Genomic DNA, 21,364 nt, shown 5'->3' with positions numbered 1-21,364 from the left:
ATAATACTAAAACTTTATATTTAGAATCTTAGAAGAAGTATACTTCTTTTAGGTTTAAAGTAAATCTTAGCCTTTTTAAAATTACTAAGAAATACTTATACTAAAAGAGTAGTATATCTCTTAAACTATATAAAGTTTTATTAAGTTTAATATACTTTCTTTTATATTTAAAGTTTTCTAGAAATTAGTAATAGATTAGAGGTCTATTTAAATCCCTTTTAATATTTAAGAAAGTATTATCTATATTAAACTACTAAACTTTAAAATTAAATTAAGTAGCTAATACTATTATAATATAAAAGGTTTTTATAGTAAAAGTTATTATATATATATTTTTAAAGTATTTTCTTTAAGAAGTCTCTTTATATATAGATTCTAGTTTTAAAACACTTTATATTACTATTTATATCTACTTTATAAATAAAAACCTATTTTAAGAGTAGTAGTTATAATTATATAGAATATCTATTAATTTCTTACTAAATATCTTTGTTATATAGTTTCTTAATTTTAAACTTTACTACTTATATAAAACGCTTATATAAATACTTTAGAAGTATTAGAAGTTCTTTCTAGTTATAGAAAAACGCTTAGAGTTTAGATATATGTATTATATACTTTATATTTTTATTTTTCTATTTCTATTGTTAACTTCTAATATAACTTTAGATATATAAATAAAATATAATATATTTAGATAAACTTTTTTCTATTACTTTCTTTATATTTAGTATAAATATTATAAAGAAAGCTTACTAAATATATTAGTTTTTAATAAAAATAACCTTTTCTTTATATTTAATTTTAATAAATAGCTAGTCTAAGTTATTTCTTATAAAATTTATATTAGAAAAGGCTTTTAATATATTATCTATAAATAAAATTATATCTCTAAATTGCTTTAGAAGCTATTAATTATATTAGCTTAAATAGCTTAGTTTTCTATAATCCCTCTATTTATAAGTTTATTTTAAAGCTTTTTCTAAGTTTTTTACTATAGATATCTAGTTTATAACTTTAGATATTTTATTTAATAATTTAAAAAGATTTTTAAGTTCTACTATTACTATCTCTTTATAGTTATTATTTAATATTAGTATTCTAAGATAAACTTAAAGTTTACTATTTTTACTCTAACTCTTTTTAGAAGTAATAAAAATACTATTATTCTTATTTAAAATATCTATAATTTCCTTAGTTTATTTATAAAAGCTATTATTAGATATACTTATAATATTAGTATTCCTTCTCTAATTCTTAATTATAATTTAAAGACTTAAAGTTTTATTAAAAGTAAGTAAACCTCTTAAAGCTTCTTTTTAAAGTATTTTATATATTTTAATATCTTATAATAGTATAATTAAAATTTCTTACTCTTTAAGAGTATCTTTTACTATATTATTAGCTTATTCTTATATACCTAAAAGCTTAAGAACTATATTAAAATATACTTTGAGCTTTAGTTTCTATTTAATAATATAATATATAATCTTAGTTAGTATTACTACTTATTTATCCTTTTTTAAGTAGAACTTAGACTTATTAAATTATATATTATATATAATAACTACTCTTTTAAGTATAAATACTTAGATCTTATAGAAGGTATATATATTTTCAATATATCTAACTAGGTATCTAATATATTCCTATAGATATATCTTATAATATAATTCCTTATATTTCTTTTCTTATTCTTTCTTAAGTAGATATACTTAGTAACTATATATATATATCTATCTCTAATATAGCTAAAAGTCTCTCTTAGGTATAAATATATAGAAAGAAGTTTATTAGTAGAAATACTACTTAAATTACTCTTTTTTAACTTAGTTTAAAAACTTCTAATTAGTCTTTTATTATAAGAATAGGTTAATAAGATAGATCTCTATAAGAACTATTTCTAGCTATAGTTCTAAAAGAAGATTAATATTTCTATATATCTTAATACTTCTTAGAATTACTTCTTAGCTAATATACTTTAAACTACTAATAAGCTCTTTTATATTAGTTAAGGGTATTTTAAATATAATTCTATTATTCTTTACTTAATATTAATAGTATATTCTGCTATTAATAGTAATTATAGCTATTTTATTATCCTACTAAATAATATAAATTATTAGTTTATATTATTATCTAACTTATTATTTAAAGTAAAAAAAATATTATAAACACTTTATTAAATATATATCTAAATAGAAGGAATCCTTATAGCTTTTCTATATATTTATTTTTAATAACTAAAATATAAAAAGCTTTAAAAAGTATTTTAAAAACGTAATAGAAAATATTCTAGAAAATATAGTAATATAGGTAAATTAGTTTATTTTCTAACTTTAAATATAAAATAACCTTTTTAGTATAAGTTTTAGTATATATCTTATATTTAATATATATTATAATATATATCTTTACTACTATAAAGAATGTGACGGCTTTTTTGCCGCTGTTTTAGGCGGGTTCGGCCGCCGGATTCAGCGGGACATCTGCCCAAAATCCCTCGCCGCTTTAGCCCATCCAAAGGTGGAGCGGGGCCCTGGAACCCCTGCGTCTCTCAGGCTTTGTACCGTGAGGTAGCTCGTGAAGTATCTCAGCCACATCTCCCAAAGCTGCTCAACTGCCAGCTATGCTTTCTCCAAGCACATGGATTACTTGAGTTTGTCATCGTACTTGGTGCGCTGCTCTGAAGCAGCCAAAAACGGCCATCACAATGGTTTCTTCCATGGCCTGCTTTCTCCTTCTACATAAATTGCAGTCGCTGCGCTGCCCCAAGCAGCGGCTTACTCAACTCATTCGCTCCTACTATCCATTCGTTACAGACTTTCACCGCTGCTCCCCCGCGTCGACAGATCCCTTGCCCACCTCCCAACTCTCCTCGGTTTACCATGCCTCGACGTCGCAAGACTAACGCAGACATCCACGATTCCGACGCGTCCTTTTCCTCCGACGATGTTTGCTACGATAGCGACGATACCTTCGACGCGAAAGAGCACGACGGTGGTTCAGACACCGATGCGACGGACGTCGAAGACGAGGATTGTGACGTTGAAGACCAGATCCAGCTCTTCAATGAGGATACATATTCGTCCGAATACTGGCGACGTAAGGTCGAGAGTTTTAACGAGGATGTCTACGCCTGTCAAGATTACAGCCTTGGGACAACGGTGCTTCTCGATGCAGTGGCGGACCAGTGGCGCCAGTAAGTTTCCCCCAATCTTGCGCATCGTACAAACCGCTCACGATCCAAATTCGCAGGTTCTCTCTCGTCCTTAAGCGCGACGTGGCAGACTGCTATGCGACCATTTCCGTCGGCCTTTTGTACAGCTTTTTCGACTGGGTCCTATGCCAGAAAGTTGGCAAGAATGGCAGGAGGAAACGTGGAATCAAGAAGAAGAGCTCGCTGGGCACATATTGGAAGGTCTTTCGGCTCGTCTTTGAGAGAGCCGTGGGCGACAAGGTGGACCCGAAGCTGAACCGCAGCATGCACAGAGCAGGTATCTCCTACCGCGACGTTCGCGCTCTCACTAACGAATCTAGGTTCTGCGAGATCTCGCCAAGAAGCATGGCTTGAGCGAACAGCGGCGAGCCAATCGCGGCATGACGATCGATGATCTCAAACAGCAGATCGAGACCACATTGGGTACCACGAGGAAGTCGTTCAAGTTGGGAGAGTTGCGTATCCTCGCCGTGCTCTTCCTTCTTCTGCTTGCCCCGGCCGGGTCTCGTCCAGAAGCTACTTTGAAGCTACAGTTCAAGGACATCAAGGTGTCTTTGGCTAGGGATCCAGAAGGCGGCCCACACAGACTCCTTCTTCGACTCACTCCGGAGTTCACCAAGACGTACCTTGGCGAGAAGGAACAGTAAGTACAGTTTTGGTCCGCTTGTCATGGTGAAGCATGCTCACGTTCTTGTAGCAAAACATACACAATCCCCGAGACCATATTCGACCCTTCCCTGCTCCTAAGCCCCCATGTGTTCCTCTTGGGCATCCTTTTCCGTCATCAAGCATTCAGAGCACCCAGCCTTACGTCGCCGCACCATCTTAGCAAGCTCGACATCCATAATGGCGAGAAAGAGCTTCCCCTGCCATTTAAGGAGGAAGTGAGTGACACCTTCATTTTCCGCAGAGCCATTGACACGATGGCGGGCTATCAGATTTCCCTCGACGAACGTATATCCGCCGGGATGATGAACGGCTGGACCAAGAGAATCGGCGAAATTTTGGGTTTCAACTATCCCACGACCGCCTACACCTTACGCTACAACGCAGCCAATGCGTTTGATCAAAGCGGTTAGTTCCGTTAAACCCTTACCAGCCAGCTTAGCTGACTTCGATCATAGTTGATGTCAGCGAGGCCCTTCGAAACTTGGCCATGGGACACAGCAACTCAGATCCCTTTCAGAAGCACTACCTTGGGCGGAACATCTCAGCCGATCTTTGGGGCATCCTTCGGGGACAGAAGCCACAGCAGGCGCTCATGAAGCAGTCCTGCAGCATCGGTCACTCCATATCCAAACGTCGTCCCATCGATCTCACGCCGGAGCAATCCGATTCTGTTACCGAGCACCCCACCGTTGTGCGGTTGACTCGGGCCCTCGAAAGATTGCCTCGACGCTCCAAGCAGTCAAAACAGACTCGGCAGGCCATTAGAAAGGAGAAAGAGAGGCTAAGGAGGGAACTCAAACAAAAGATCAGACAGGAATGGACCGACAAGCAGGCCATAGACGACATTGAGCGCCAGATTAAGGGCGTCGGGTTTGCCAAAATCGCAACAGGAGGAACCTCGCGGCCTCAGGGGCAAGCTCAAAAACGACTGCTCACAAAGCTCACTGCTCCAGTCGTCAACACACTTGAGGGCCAGTATCGTCGAAGAGATGATGCTATCGCAGCAGTATCCGCATACTGTCTCGTCCAAGAAGGATGCACGTCACGCCAGCCCCAACATCGGCCAACAAAGGGTAAGATCCCTCCTACGTCAGGTCATCCCCGGGAGGGCAGCCCCGTATACCAAGCTGCCCTGTCCGTCTTTGTGGCCGACAAGCATGAACGGCCAAGACGATGCTTTATATGTATTGGTCAAGCCTTCCATCTGCCTCCTGATCATGAACAGCGGTCAGACGATCTCATCCGTGAGTTCTACACGTCCAATGACTTGACCAAACACGTTAGACGTATGCACCTTTCCAAAATTGCAGACCACGATCAGGTAGAGTGCAAGGTTTGTGATATGACTCTCGATCGCAAAATGCACTTTCAGCGTCATGCCCTGGAGATACACGGCACCGTTTCATGAGCGTATGCGATGTCCCTGACAGGAGTTTTGTGTTGATGACTTCACACATGAGCTCTACACATAGGATTATTTAGCAGAACACCACATACGCAGGCACCTCTCCGAAATTCGGACGTAGTGGATGAGGGCAGGACACGATACAGTCTGATACCCATAGCCATAACGTGCACCGGCAGAATCAATTCGTGTCATTAGCCCTTGACTCATGCCTAACAATGAATACTCAGGCAAATGACGTAAAGTCAGTTTGGTTTCTGCCTCTCTTCAAACAGGTACATAGGTACATATCACAGCACGATGTCTCGCCATACAGGAGCATGGGTTGGGTTAACAGATGCCACAATTCACTGGCCGGAGGTGTAACAAATTAGAGTTGCTTTAGAAAACAGAAACGTTATATTATATAGCTAGCCTAGGCGATTTCTAGCCTCAAAGCGTCGCAGTATGCAGCTCCAAGACCTCCACAAAGCTGTTCTTGTTCATGACATATGTCGCAGACACCAGAGGGGTGATCATCAGACATCCGTACATAGAGTCGAAACACAGATCAAACCAAAGCTATACCGCTCATCTTATTTCTTAACAGCTAGAACGAAGAGTTAGCTTCTTTAACCTCATCCTCCTTCACATTAGCCTTACCATTTGAGCGGTTCACAAATTGTCCAACAAGATCGCCAGGGAAATCACCTTCTTTATAAATGAGATCGCAAAATATCTTTTTCGACCATAGGCTGTCAAGGTGCATCTTAACAACTTGGAGGATAGCATCCCTGATCTGTTTACCCGAATGGTTAGTTAACTCATACGCCTCTCTAATACAGCCTACGAAAGATTCGCTCACTCAAAGCCCTTCAAGCTTTAGTACCAGTCTTTCAACAGCAAACTTCTTCAATTCCAGCATCAAGAAGGAATCTGCCAGGACAAAGACTTGCACGTGCTTCGTCAGTTCATCAGCATCATCTGTGCGGAGGTTAGCACTGGTCTACGTTCGGAGTAGTAAGTAGCCACCTTGCGCTTCGAATGATTCGACTTCTTCAGAATAATTATTAGTGTACATAAACTCGAAAGCTCTCCAGTACGCATATGTACTCCCTTCGCTGAATTCAAACGTCTTGCTCTCGTTCTCTTGAAAGTTTTCCTTTAGGGCCTTCTTGTGGGCTATGAGCCGTGAGCAACAAACCGTAAGCCGGTCATTCGAACTCGCCGATTCAAATCTTAACATCAGTGTGATCTGGTTTGTTGAAAGCCTTATATGCCATAGTCAGTTGTAAAACTCTGCCAAAGAAGGATTCAAGCCTTTTTACTCTGCAATCTCCCTGAGGAGAGTCTTATACTTAGCCATCCGTTTTGCTTCTTTAACCGCAAATATCTCTACATATACTGCATGTGTTTATTAAAGAATAATACCTCTAAAGTCAGCAAAGTCAGGGCAATTGAACGGTATCTTTTTTTGTTCAAATACATTAACATTTGATTTTTGGTTTCGCAACCATAGGAATAGGGCAAAAATGTCATATTTTCATGTTCCCGCACGACATTCCCACGCAAGAACATCAAAAATGAAAAGTCGATGTACATGAATAAAAAGAGATACCGTTCGATAGCCCTGATCTCGCTGAGTCAGAAGCGGCTGCCAACCGCCTCATTAGGCAACTTTCAGAACCATATATGCCGGTACAAAGCCTCTCTACATTGAGGGGTACCTCTCTTTTGTACATATGGCCTAATGGCAGGTTCGCCCTGATAGCAACCAAGAATGGTCGCCTTTTAGCGTCCCCACCTCGGAACGCAACATCATGATCCCGCTGTCGCACCGTTCTCAACAGGCCACCGTTTCAGGAGCCTCCGGATTTCACAAATTTTATGCTCAGCGTCGAGCACCGCCAAGGTATTCTCCGTGGAGTAGCCGTAGCATTGCCCATGTCTTCCGTCATTTCCGGCGGGCTATGCGCAGCAGCTACCCATGACATTTCCTGTCTGATTGGCTCTACGCTGGGCTCGCTTGAAATGACGTGGAATTTGCCGTTTCCTGTGAGGGCCTTCGCCACTGTCGGCACACCGTCCGCGCTTGCAGCTGCCCCGAGTGAGGGTCAACGGAGAAGTGAGGACGTACTGACATTGTTTGGTCGCTCGGTGGTAAACCCGTCCACTCCTATTGAGGCCTGCGACTACTTTCCCCTACGGCCACTGTAAGATTAGGGACGTTTAGCGATGGTTCCGCCTATACGCCGCCGCCTACAGCAGTGTGACGGCCCAGTGAGTGGCACAACCTCAGCCTGGCTACCCTCCGCAGGCCTTAGTTCAGTTATGGGGCCTTCAGCAGTTCGTTTGGGAATGAGGGAGCTTGAGATCCCCTAAGCTTTCAGCGCTCTAGCGCCTTTGTGACCTGCAAACCAGCATCGATCATTCCAAAAGCGCGCGCTACCTGCAGACCTTAGTGATCAATTCATATCTCATTGCCGAATGCACACGATTTCAGGCTGATTCATTCAACCTGCTGGCCATGTTTTCTCATTCTGTCCCGGCATTGCTTTGCTCGCACCGGTCTACCTCAATGAAGCCAGGCTCACCGTAGATGTCTCGTCGCGGACCAGCAGAGTGCACTGAAGAGACATCTGAGCATCGGGGAAGGCTGCTGGCTACAGCGATGTAGTTGGTTCAGATAGACAGTAGCGAGAGCCAGCGTGGTCGAGCCTGAGCCTGGGCAGAACCTGAGCAGGACCTGAGCAGGACCTGAGCAAGACCTGAGCAAGACCTGAGCAAGCCTGAGCAAGTCCTGAGCAAGCCTGAGCAAGTCCTGAGCAGGACCTGAGCAGGACCTGGAGGGTGAGCAAACGGAGCGGTGGTGGGTCGGTTCCGTCAAGACGAATGACTCACAACTCGTTGTACACCATATTGTTCGTTCTCTGCATAAGCTCAATGGCTTTTGTGATGTTGCTCACCCAAACTCCTTGTTGCATAGTAAACAAAAAGTTCATCTTCTTGTCTAATTCCTTCAAGGCTGCGGCAACAGGCAGCTTCGCAGCATCTTTCATATTTGCATCCACTTCTGGATTCAGATTCCTCGGATTCCAGAGGAGTCCCTGTGGTGAAGAACAAATTAGCATATGATTGACGATATGCATCACATGGTGCAACTGGGGAATGTTTTGCTTACTTTGGCCTTTTCGTTGAGAGCTTGAGTCATTCCAACGAATTCTAAGTTGTTCTTCGAGGGCATTGCGTTGTAGACACTGGCGATAAGGTTTTGCGTACCTCTTTTCCCCTCGTCATGAGAGCCAAAAATGTAAGCTTTGAAGTCTTTGCAGTTCATCTTTCCAGCTTCGCCACCTGGCGAGTCAGCCAAAGGAGCAGCTGCGTTGCTGTCGTCCAGGACACTTTTGAGCAAGAAATCCGTCGCCCAACTCTTCTCCCAAAGATGATCCAATGAAGGCCTGTCGGGTTGATTGTTGAACAGAAAGACTGATGCGTCTTTTTTGCCTTTATGCTCCTCTTCACTCTTCTTCAAGCGTTGCATGACATTATACATATCTTGTGTTTCGAGTCGATCGGTCGTGGGAGTGCAAGCCGGTGCTTCAGCGCTCCTTAAGCTATACCATCTCGGCACTTCCATGCTCGACTTTCTCCTCGTTTCATCGACATTCATAAACCCGCCTTGGTCAGCTTCTAGAAACTCTGGGCCTGAGGCATATGCAGGTGTCGCCACTGGTTTACCAGCCGGCCATGCAGTCTCGATTCGACACTCTCCAATCTTTCTCACGTTTGATTTTTCTCCACGCGAAACCAAGATACGTCCAGCCAGTGCAAAATCTCTCTTCTTGGCGTCGGATTGATCATCCTCAACAGGATCAGAAGATTTCCAGTCGTAGAGGCTCCACTGTGGGCATTTCATTGGGCAGCTGTCGCCTCCGAGGTCGCGTCTGTCAACGTTGTTGGCATTGTCGTGGGTTGGGCATGGCATCTTGGTCGTGGAAGATGTGACCCCGCTGACAGTGCATCCTGTGATGGTCGCGTGACATGCTGTTGTGAAACAGGTAACGGTACTAGAACGGTCGATCGTTGTTGGGCTACACGTGGCTACGCAATGACTAGCTGTTCGTGTGACTTCATAGCCATCTGTGGAGGAAACTGCCGACGAGTATGTTGTCGTCGATTGAGTTTTCGACGGCGTCTGCGAAGGAGTTGGTGAGTTGCTCTCCTGATCATCTTGCTGCTTGCCATCGTCTGTCGATTCGGTCACGGGTCCAGGGCAGTCTCCTATCTCCACAAACAGAATCTTTACGCATGGTAGAAAGAACTGAGGTAGATTGGGGATATTGGGAAACTTGAAAGATACGCTGGGTATTTGCGGAAGGTTCCAGAGAAGCAACCCCCCGCCGCTGCGATCTTTGCAACCGGGGCACCCCACTATCACAGGAACCAGGGTAGGAGAACCGTCGGACCCAGTCGTCGTGATCCAGATATTCTCCTTCCATTCGGAACCTGTCAAGGTCTGAATAAGAAGCTCTGGTGGCACCGTAGTCATTGTGGACACTGGTGTTGGAGTGTGGTGTATGGCGGGAGTGGCTGGAACATGTTGAGTCGTCTTATAGGAATTTTGAATGGTTTGAATCGTTGCGTGATAGGCTTCACTCTCGATAGTAGACCATAGAGAGGAGGCAGGGTGCTGAAAAGTAGTGGTCTGGCTACTAGTGCCAGTCTCGGGGGTCCATTGGCGGGTTGTCGGTGTCATCAGAACTCGGGACAGGTTGCCAGCGAGGCTGGGGGTAGGGAATGTCGTAGTAGGAGAGCTCTCTTCTCCTGAGATTGATGGGTTGTCTCTCGCAGCCACAAAGCCTTGATCGATGCTGTGGGTCTCCTGGGAATGGTGGAGGAACACAGGCTGGCTTTCCTGTGAAACGACGTCGTATTCATAGACATTGGTAGCCGCTACAGAGGAAGCGCCAACAAGCGCACATACAATGTAGGAAAGCTTCATGCTGAGGACCAGCGTTGGAACAGAATGATTTGAAAAGGCTTGAGTCTCAAACTCTGTGATAGATGAGGGATGTTGTGAAGATGTGAAGCATCAAACCACAAGGGATACGATGTGCAATTTCTACGTCCACCAGCCTTTTATGATCTCATTGTAGTATTGATGATTGATTCGACCATTCTAATTCAGTACCAACAACATCTCGCGCTTCCGCAAAGACTGGCTGACCGGATATCACGAAGAACCAAAGACCAACAGCCCCCATCCACTTGGTATTGGGGCGGTAAGCCTCTTTCGTTTGCGCTCCCTGCCCTCATGCAGATGTGAGCTTTCGGGCTCCCCCAACATGTTTCATTGGGGATGGCAGGGTAGGTGTTGTATAACAGGTTCATCATGCTACGGACTTCGAGAAAAGGTATTCCGTCTAAACGTCCGTCACGGAGCACAAGAACACCACGCTTCCAGCGGTTCACAGAGCCAGTGGTTTGGTAGCTATATCACTACAAGGTCCTGTTCGTGACACTTTGAAATCGATCGCCAAACTGCTTTCTCTCGGCTACCCAAAATGATTCCGCGCAAATTAGCCGAAGTCGATGTCATTCAATGTTGATTCTGCCAACTTCCAGGCAGCATTGGGGTCATAATGGAGATCATACGACGGCCAAAATGAACCGCAGTTGCATGATCAATTCCACGGGAAGTAACACCGACTCCGGTGTCGAGCTTGGTCTCCTGGAACGCAAATGGGGGCCGAACCCCCTGAGATGCGCAGCTGATCACACACACACAACGGGCGCCTCGGAAAGGCTGCAGACAGCGCACCCAGAACTCGCAGAAAGACGTGACCCGCAAGCCTTTCTATTTTTACTATTCGCGAAGATGCATGATGTTATGTGGAGCAATGCAGTTTGCCGCTGGCAATTAAGTCGCTCGGCTCAGCCAACAATATACATCATTCGTATTCATGCGTGTCCTGGACCAACAGCCCCCAAGCCTGACGGTCAGCTTCAGCCTTTAGTGTGGGGAATGCATGATATTGAAACGACCCCCAACTTCATTCACTTTGTTTGTTCTGATCCTGTTCTGGTCATGATCTCCGTCTTTTGTTTTCTTTCGCCTGTCTCCTTGTCTTCTCCAAACCCGGGCACTTTCTAGAGCCAACGCAAATTTTGACTCGCATTCAAAATTCAATATCAAATCTGTCAGAAGAGGCCCTCGTTATGGATTTCGAAATGTCGCCATGTCAAATATGTGGCCTTTCGGTTAGAGGCACGCCTTGCTTTATCGATGATAACGACCCTCCTCTCCCAGAAGACGAGCCTCTTCCCGAATATTTCAATGAACTAGATTGGTTCGCCGAGGCCCGCTTGCTATGCGATCCCGATGATGAATTTGGACAAATCCTTCCGGGGCTTGAAGACGAGTATCTCAGCCTCGACGATTTGAGATCCAACATTCAGCCAGATTCACACAGTGTCAGACCAAGACGTCAAGCTTCCGATATCGAGGTGTATCCCGCAGAGCCCGAAGATAAACACCAATATACCCGATGGGAGCTTGACGGCAGCTACAAGTGGGGTGAAACCTCAAATAAAGTGGTTTGCTTTTCTCACCGTTACTGGGCTTTCGACAACCGAGCATATGCGTTGGTTCACACGGCATGCCTGGAAATTGCGAAAAATGTCTTCGAAACATCACAAACGACACATATCCGAGATTTGCGAGGGCTTTTCATGGCGTTGAGATGGAGGCAGGCAGTAACAATGAAGTGTGCAGATCGGCATGGAGGTTGTTTTGCACCAAACTTTACGATTTGGACGAAAGACTTTTACATACCTTCCTTTGAATGGTCGGCACATGAGTGTCCTGGACTTGATTGGCCTGGGCCCTTTTCATCCCCAAGGGCGAATCTTTTCTATGTGCGTATCACACAGTTCATCTACCCAACCGTGGCCGATACTAACATAAGGTCTGCAGACGTTGGGGAGCAGCCCTCTAGAGATCGACGGACTAACCGAGTGCCTTTTGAAAAATCTGCAGCAATGTCCCTCAAAGGCTCATTTTGCGAGTGATTACGCTACGCGTCTGACGGCAGATTTGGCTGCGATGCCAACTGAGGTCCTTGACCAGATCTGCACGTCAATGGGGAGCGATTTGCCTAGGGTTTCTTCGCGAGTTCTACCACAGAAGATCTGGAAAAACACACTCAAGGCCGGCCGTCGTGGTCTTCTTCCATGGCTGTGGGACATTGATCCAACACTTATCGACGCCAAAGATGCTGAGATTTGCCCCGGTGGTTTTGACTTTGAATGGGACTGGGAACTCTTAGTCCGACAACTCAGTCGCGGGGTGGACTACGGTCTTCGACTAGACCGTCCTAAGCGTGGGGGACTACTAGTTCATCAAATGGCCACCACGGGCTATCACAGCGACCTCTCTCATGTACCTCCTGGATTGCACAACCGACGCCGAATTTGGCAGCTTGTGGAGGAGATGTTTGTGGGTGATGCTTTGCCTTACCCCGGGGAAGCAAGCCGAGACGGGCCACAGCCACCTCAAAAGGAACGCTTTCCCCTCTGCTGGAGCAAGTCTGGAGACATCTTGCCTTATCCAGTTTGGCTTCCATCAATCGAGACGGGGGGCTATCTTCGCAAGATTGGGGGAGGGATCTACGAATACGAGGGGCAGCGGAGTCCTCAGTATTGGCAGCTAGGTGCTGAAAGTGAAGCAAAGAACCACGAGGAAGAAGGTCAACAGGAGCATAACAAAGAAGCAGAAAACAAGTACGGTGGTGAAGATGGGCATGTACTGCCGGCTAGCTTAGAAGAGATCTACGCCAAGCTTCGCCCACTGGGATATCCTGTATGAGCTGGATGAGCGGAAGCATCACGGTCACAACGGCCGACTTTGTAAGCTTTGGAACAGATTGACAATTGGAAAGTTTAGCCCCAGGAACGCTTATAAATATTTCCGACGGGCGGTCGCCGTTCTGGGTGATTTTGTGTTGTCCGGAGCCACCGCTGCTTGATCAGTAATCTTTGGCTTCATTGCTCTGACAAAATGCTCGAGAGTGGGTAGAGAGGAATCCCTGTACACGGGGAGCTCGGACGAATTGGTACATGGAAGCTTGCCAACGTCAAAGTATGAGGTCCTGCTCAGTGCATAATATCGGCGTCTAAAAGATGGTATTGCCAAGCGATGGCTGGTTGATAGGGGTTCATGACTCTGTTGTTGCGTCTCTGATGTCAAAGGTATAAAGTGCATGACATGTAACTCACTCATTCTCGATTCTGATCATCTCTACACGAGTGATATGATACATCTCTCGCCTTGCATCTTCACTCTATCAACATGTCCGCCTCGCTCATCTTCATCACCGGAGCCACCGGCTTCATCGGCTCTCAGATTGCATCCTCCGTCTTAAAGGCAGGTTACTGCGTCCGTCTGAGCGTTCGCCGTGAAGAACAAATTCAAAAACTCCAAGAAGCTTTCTCAGCATTCGCGGACCAGCTCCAATTCATTCTTATCCCCGATTTCACAAAGAAGAATGCGTTTGCCGATGCTGTCGTTGGCGTGGACTACGTGATCCATGTGGCATCGCCCATGGTGGGCCAGGGCGTCGACTTCCAAAAGGACTACATCAATCCTGCTGTCCAGGGCACGCTCTCGGTTCTTGAGGCCGCGAAGGAGACACCATCCATCAAGAGGGTCTTGATCACGTCTTCCATCCTCGCGTTGCTACCTTTGGAAGCCCTCTTCTCAATGGCTCGCGACGGCCTAGTCGTTCGAGGTAACTTCACCAGGATGCTTTCCATCTGTGCATGATTTGTCTAACCAAGTTCCAGAGCGCGCTGGTATTGACCTACCGGTTGACTTGAACATGGAGTTTCCCGAAGGCCTCCCAGGACACACCAAGAAATACCACGGCTCCAAGGTTCTCGCGCACCAGGCAACGGAGGACTGGGTAAAAAAGAACAAGCCCTCTTTCAAAGTCCTGACTCTCCACCCCAGCTTCGTGACAGGACCAAGCCTCCTGCAAAAGAAGGCCGAAGAAGCCGACAGCATCAACTATCTCTTCCTCGACTTCGTCCGCACAGGCAATGTCACATTCCCTCCCGTGCTAGTCGACGTCAGGGACGTCGCCGAGGCCTTCTACCGCGCGCTGACGGCGCCCGTCCCGGCGGAATTCCAGGAATTCGTCCTCTCCGGCGTCAAGACATCTTGGAACGAGATTGCGGAGCTGGTGCAGAAACTCTATCCCGCCGCCGACTTCAAGCTCAAACCCCCGGTCGAGGGTGCGCCGACCATGAGCGCGGTGACCAAAGCGGCGGACGAGATTCTTGGGATGAAGTGGAGGTCTTTGGAGGAGCTCATTCGCGGTGTCGTTGATGTCCAGCTCGCCTTTAAAGCTTGAAACCGTCAGGATAACGTTATTAGGCTTTCGTGGGATAGTATTCAATATGTCAAGGCCTCGGACTCCGTGCAGGACCGAATACGATCCCACCGGCTGTTTTCGAACGAATTAATGATTAATCAACATTTACAATATTTTGTTCTCATCAATGAACCTTTTGAGTTGGGGAACGTTCATCAATGAAAGTTTCGACCAAGGGCGTAAGGGGTAGGGTGCGTACTCTAGGGCGCGAGCTTGTTTGCCGAGATGACCGACTGGATGGAGTTGCGACGTACATACCTTTATACAGCAGTCAATGAAACTCTCTTGATTCCGTACGTCTCTAATCATATCAGTGACTTTGTCAGTTGATATATGCATGTTGTTCAACAGCAATGACTAATCGTGTGGAACAAAGGGCTGTCCTTAAGCCACTATCGTTCGCCATCACCTACCAATACTACGTTTTGCTCGACTTGAAACACCTCCTAAGACAGGCGGAGTCCAGTTATATAAATCCTCGATTTAACATAGTGGTTGATTCACGATGGAATTATGAACTTGAAGTGAGTAAAAAGTTCAATGGTAAACTTCTTGGCTTGGTAGTTTTCCGGGCTTTCAGTATTCAAATCCAGCCGTCCTCGTCGACAATGGGTCCACAACCAGAGAAAGGAGAAGCAGGCAGTGAGAACATCCCCAATCAAGTGTACTACTCATTTGCACACTTGTCGTTGGAGTTGGATATAACGCTCGAGCGAGCAACCAATCACGGTCGTTGTAGTGCCGCTGATATTGGTGCCTAGCTGATGCCCCAAACACACGTCAATCTCACTTCCAACACGATGCCTTGCCTCAGCACCTTCAAAATTTTCGATCTCATACTGCTTGTAAAACCTACGCTGGACACCTCAACGTTACATACCCCTAGCCGATTTAGTTGTAATCAATGGCTGTTCCCAACCACCTCGACCCTGACCGTCGCGAGATCAGACTGGTCCGCCTCCGGCAGCCTCGTGCGCCTTCCGCCCTCTCACTTGAGCTCCGTACGGTGTCGTTGGACGACGAGGAAGCCTCCTACAGCGCGCTCTCATATGTCTGGGGCAGCTCATCTGGACCGCAGCAGATCGAGATCAACGGCCAGCCGTTTCATGTCACGCAAAACCTGCACCATGCTCTGCAACAGCTAGAGAGGGACAGCGTCAGCTCGTGGCTTTGGATCGACGCCATATGCATCGCGCAGTCCGACCTTGAAGAGAAGACCCATCAGGTCGGCATGATGCGCGACATCTTTAGCAATGCAGCGATGGTGTACATCTGGCTCGGACCCGGCACCGAGGAGACGGACCAGGCAATGAACCTCATTTTCAAATACGGTCCCCGACTTCATGCCTCTGGTGCGCTTGAGATGCCCTTCAATAATGGGGAGATAATTAGTCTGCGCAACGGTGTCATGGGTCGGCTGGATCCGGCGTGGCAAGCTAAGTACGGCGCCTTCGGAATGGGCCCGGCGAGAAAATTAGCCGCCACCGCCGTGGACTTGTTCACGGAGTATCACGAAAACGATAAAGTTCTCATTCCAGGTTTATCTGACGTTCTGCATCGAAGTTATTGGTGCAGGATCTGGATCATACAAGAAGTCGCACTCGCGCGGGAGGCGGTGGTGATGGTAGGCGGCAGGAGAGTCTCGCTAGATGCGTTCGAGGCGGCAGTAGTGACCATGTGGTACGGTGGGAACGTTGGCGCCCTGAGACTCGAGTTGACATTACATCGTATCAAAGCACTCCAAGTCCGAAGGCTTCGTCGAGGCCGCCGTGAGCCTCTGCTGAGACGTGTGTTATGGGAGACAGGCGCCGCGCCGGGTCGACCCTTCTACGCTGCGTCTGACCCGCGCGATCTCCTCATTGGTCTTCTCGGGGTCCTAGACGAAGAGGAAAAGCACGGCATGGAACCAGACTACACGCAGTCGTTCGGGAAAACTTTTACGCAGGCGACAAGGGCCATGTTGGAAAGCTCTGGTGAACCGTATTTTAATGTCGACTCCGTGAAGCCTGGAGAACTGGAAGGGGAGCTGCCCACGTGGGTTCCCGATTTCCGCGAGATCGGCCGTTCTGGCGTTAGGCCATACCCAATCAACTACGTTGAGAAGTATTTCTCCGCTGCCCGAGGAAAATCCCAGCCTGAAAGAGACGTGTTTCCGGGCTTCCGAGAGGGCAGCGCGCTCCATCGCCGGGGGTGTATAGTTGATGAGGTTACCGAAGTGCTCCAGTGGCTGAGAACGGCTCCAAGACCGACCAGAATTAAAGAGCCGGAGCGGTGGGCAAATTTCGTTGTTGATTTTGTTGGTTTGGGACCGGAATCTGGCCCAGGGGAGGATTACGTCTGGAGGACCGTCCTTCATGGGTACGCGGGACTGTTCCAATTCTGCTGGAAGAGGTACAATGACGGCAAGATGCACGATGTACCCCGAGTGCTTCGCAAAGTCATGCGAAAAGAGCCTGTTGACGTGGAGGGCTTGTCGCAAGAGGCTCTCACCGTTCTCCGCCACGAGGGGATGTGGGATGGCAAAGCGCTGAGGAGCATCGAGCCTGTGAAGGCTGAGGAGAGAGAACTTCTTGCGGACGAACTTCGGAGTACGGTGTATTTTAGCGTTAGCCGTGATTCTCGAACACTGTTCAAGACGAGAAAAGGCATGTTTGGGCTCGGTCATATCGGGATCGCGCCAGGGGATATGGTAACCCTGGTGTGGGGAGTTGGATCACCGATCGTCCTACGACCTCGAGCTGAAGGAGTATACTACTTCAAAGGCGATTCCTATGTCGATGGCATCATGCAAGGGGAGTTTCTCAAAACGCAGCCTCGGGAGCAAGAGCTGATCATTCACTGAGACGAGGTGCCTGTGCAGTAGTGTCAGCTCGGATGATGTTTTTAGCGGAGGCTGACTATCTGGATGTTGTCACCAGAGGTACGAAGCTTGCTAGCTTCCAATCAAAAATATTCAGGCAGACGTACACAGATGGCAAGGAACATCGAGCGTCATCTCAGACCCATCACATTGGCCTCGGCGACGAGACCGAGGATGTGGAGACAACCCACCGATCATGGTCGGAGCGACGGAAGCCTCCGCGGGCCGAGTGCAACTTGTAACGGCCGAACTTGATCGGTGGCTGGATGATTGCTGGCCGATGGATGCTGTAGTTTGCCAGCCCAATTGATGTGATTGGGCAGTGGGGCTTTGTGATGAGCTTCCGGCAGTGCCGGTTGCTCCAACTTTGATGCCCAAGATCGCGTCTTTTTGTGGTCTGAGAGGTTGGCGATTATCCTGGTTTTGAGTTTTCGTGTTCTTGGGAATCGAGGTCTGATTTGGCGGATTATGGCGAATAGGAACAGCTGGGTGTTGCTGGGCAGCATAGAAGACCTTAGCCCGGCCAACGAGATCGCCTTCTGGTCACGCGCTGGTCAACAGATCCAAAGAGCGGCAGGCTCCCCGTGAATCTGGCCAGAATTGCCGAGGGTTTGATTGACACACGAATACCTATCGTGAGCATCTTTTTCGGTCATCACTGTTGCCGCTTTCCTTTCGTAGGGCTGGCATGCCATCTCTGCCAAGACTTGTAGAGCTGCGGGTTGATGGCTTGGCAAGACGATCAATTATCCGGAACGGAGGAGTCGAGCCGTCTGGAAGTTCTCGTGTCGGCCAAGGCGTCGGCATTGTGCCCCAAGATGTTTCGAAGAGAATTTTTGATTGCTGAAACTTCCACCGGTACTGGGCGACTCACGTTCTTGATACTGTTGAGGTCGGTCAAAACGCCGAGACATTCGGGAGCGGCTCCAACGTCCCGCGGCGGGCAAGAGCCGTGGAGGGCCGATCCCGGGACCCGCACGAGCCTCACGGAATGTCGCCTTGTTTCTTGTAGATCCGTCCTGTGCGCGAAACAGGATCCGCTGATCATCAAACTTTTGGTAATTGGAGATATTGATGACCAAAACAGCCTGGAGAGTGATGTTGGTCGCGGTATTCACCGACAGCGGATGGAATCTTGTGATTCCCCAACTAATATCTGCTCCGACTTGTTTGGCAGGTGAAATGTCGAGTCGCTGGACCGAGCGTCTGACTACAGGCATCTAGAATGCCCCTCGGCAAAGATGCCTTCAACAACTCGTGTTCCCAGCAGCAGTGATACAAGCCCGTACGCGTACCCATCTGCATGGTAAGCCCCGGGCTGCTGACAGCGTCCCCGAGGCTTGCATCGAGAGGCTGTTAATGTGCAGCTCGCGCCGCAGAGGCTATGCCAACAAGCTTGACAGACGGAGGTTAGACCAGCATTGAGGCGTTCTGCCATCCCGCCGTGTTAACCGTGCTGAGATGGCTTACTGCAGACGGTGGTGCGACCTATTTTCATCCGAGGGGCTGGAGGGATCCCGCAAATCAGATCTGGAAATGAGGATAGTCGTATTTCACCGTGCCCTCGAAGGCCTCCAATTCGCGAAAGGCCATCACACCGAACAACTCTGGTACAGGCGATGTTGACAGAGGTTGCCATTTGGTCGAGGCCCTTGACGGTTTCCCGTCGCGGAACTGGACAGACGGCGGGCAGATCCCTTCGAGAGTGGTCGTCGGATCCCAGCGATCTGAAAGAATGGGGAAGCGCCGGTAAGAGATCCGTCTGGCATGCATGGCAGGCAGATGCAGGCCGAGGATTGTGACACAGTTGGTGCAGGTGAAAGGGTCCCTTGAATCGGTCGTGGCCAACGCATGGCGCGTGCAGCTGGAGTTGACTCGCTTGCTTGTTTGCTTGCTGGGTCAATGGAGGTGGAGGGGCTCAGTCGGCAGCCAATGATTGACAGCTGGCAATGAATGTCAGCTTGAGGGGGAGGCGATGAGCGAATCCTCGCTGTTTTTGGCGGAGTGACATTGCGGAAGAGGGAGGTACGTACCGACTAGGTTGGGGATGATGGAGGTCGGGCTTGGTGGTGGGGTCGATTGGGCACACTCAGCTGAAGCAGTTGAGCCAGAGGTGCATCATCCCAGCAGCGGCGAGCGTTCAATGAGCCAAGTGGGCTGTTCCTGGGATGAGCTCAGCTGCGTGGTGCTCCTCTTCCGTCATTCCACCCATTGTGTTGAAGTTCTTCATCTCAAACCACGGATAAGACAACAACGCGGGACAAACGTGGTGATGGAGTCGAGTCGAGTGTTGCTGGAATGGATTGTTGACCTTGGCGCAAGGCTTGTTTCCGTTGCCACGGCGAGGAGGAGGGCGATGGAGGGCGAGGCAGCAGGGGTCTAAATTGGACTTGGTTGTCGCACGTTGAAGCGACACGGACCTATCACCCGTTGCAGAGAGCCACATTCCCGGCTGGCCTTGACATCACCGGCCGGGATGCTTGATGCGACGTTGTCGAGCGCTGCCCTCTCTGAATCTGAATCTTGGAACCAACTGAACAGAGTATGGACGACGTATGCACCCACACAGATGCAAAAAGGCCACTGACTGCTGTTGAATGCGGATTGACGTGTGTCGCATCGTATCAGAGTTCAGAGTTGGGGGAACCCCATGTGCGATGACAGCCAAAGAGGTGATGGCGTTGGTGGCTTGAGCAAAACAGGCGTCGCAAGGAGAAACGGGGCGACGTCGTCGAGAGGCCGCGGTTGGCGCCTTCGTCTGGTGGCCGAGTCCATAATTTTCGAGAATATTGCGAAACAAACATGGCGACGACACGGGACGGACTGCAGCACCTGCTAGTGCCAGTGCCAGTTCTAGTTCCAGTTCGAGCCCGAGTACGGCCAGCAAAAGTTTGTCGTGGCGAAGAAAGAAGGACGAGGGAGAACCAAGGCCTGTGTTCGAGACCGCCTCTGGGATCAAGCCTGCCGGGGATGGCGGTGTTGGTGCGGCACAAGCAGCGTGTTCGCATTCCCTCGTTCCCTGGACGGAAACTGGTGGGATGGTCCGACCAAAGACGGAAAGATGTGGTGTGCATGTCGTTGCCTTATGCGCATGGCAAGGCTTGTGAAGGTTTGTCTGTCAATCTAATGCAGTGTTGCGACGACGGTGTCTGTCCGCGATATGCATCCTTACCTCATTGGAGGAGGACAAAGTGCCAGAGAGGGCTTGAGGTACCTATCAAAATGTTATCCACCTCAGCTGTCTGTAAGGTAACGTATTGCCTACCAACAAGTGAAGGCAGTGGCAGTTCATTTTATTTTCACACGGGTGCATCGCAGCAACTGCACCGGGGAAGGCTACCTAAGGTAAAAAGAACGACGACACAGCGACGGGACTGGATGCAGAACACTGACACAGGTGGCAGGAAAGCCCCTGGGCTCCACTGCATCTCTTTCCAAGAACAGGGTGCGTCCCGCGCTGCGGGAAGGCGCTAACCAGACACAGTGAGCCCGCCCCCCACCAAAGTCCACCCACACAGTCGTTTGTGTCCAATCAGCACCGCCAAAAGGCCGGGCTTCTAGACCAGCACCACCCTGTCCGTCGTGTTCTTTTCCATCCCAAATCCCAGCCCGCAGTCCCATCCAAGTCCAGTCCAGTCCAGCTCAGCGCACGTTTGTCTGGCTGTTGCCGCTGCTGCTGCCCTGGTGTTTTGCGCTTTCCCATACGAATGTCCCACTGTCCACCCAGCCATCGAGTCCGTTTCTGCAATTTCATGTCTTGGGTCTGTCACTTTCTTTTCTTCTCCCCGTTACCTACG

At 48.0% G+C, this 21,364-nt stretch overlaps 3 protein-coding genes across 3 annotated transcripts; all 3 read left to right on the top strand.

Moving 5' to 3' along the window:
- Positions 1-2,888: 2,888 nt before the first annotated feature.
- Positions 2,889-5,297, top strand: CGCA056_v007802 (uncharacterized protein; the record flags this gene model as incomplete). Its single annotated transcript, XM_037323050.1, has 5 exons — positions 2,889-3,202; positions 3,259-3,514; positions 3,541-3,863; positions 3,918-4,294; positions 4,345-5,297. 5 exons carry the CDS (start codon positions 2,889-2,891, stop codon positions 5,295-5,297), a joined length of 2,223 nt encoding a protein of 740 aa, XP_037178624.1.
- An 8,326-nt stretch (positions 5,298-13,623) lies between these two features.
- CGCA056_v007801 (putative uncharacterized oxidoreductase) lies at positions 13,624-14,686 on the top strand (the record flags this gene model as incomplete). The annotated part of the gene is made up of 2 exons (XM_037323049.1): positions 13,624-14,062; positions 14,118-14,686. 2 exons carry the CDS (start codon positions 13,624-13,626, stop codon positions 14,684-14,686), a joined length of 1,008 nt encoding a protein of 335 aa, XP_037178627.1.
- Positions 14,687-15,611: 925 nt separating this feature from the next.
- CGCA056_v007800 (Heterokaryon incompatibility protein 6, OR allele) lies at positions 15,612-17,549 on the top strand (the record flags this gene model as incomplete). Its single annotated transcript, XM_037323048.1, has 1 exon — positions 15,612-17,549. One exon carries the CDS (start codon positions 15,612-15,614, stop codon positions 17,547-17,549), a length of 1,938 nt encoding a protein of 645 aa, XP_037178626.1.
- Between the last annotated feature and the right edge of the window lie 3,815 nt (positions 17,550-21,364).

Source organism: Colletotrichum aenigma (assembly GCF_013390185.1).
Source record: "Colletotrichum aenigma strain Cg56 chromosome Unknown KSG_Cg56_contig05, whole genome shotgun sequence".
In the NCBI taxonomy this organism is placed as follows: Eukaryota; Fungi; Ascomycota; class Sordariomycetes; order Glomerellales; family Glomerellaceae; genus Colletotrichum; species Colletotrichum aenigma.
The sequence above is the reverse complement of the archived record's forward strand: the minus strand, read 5'-3'. Positions and strand labels throughout refer to the sequence as shown.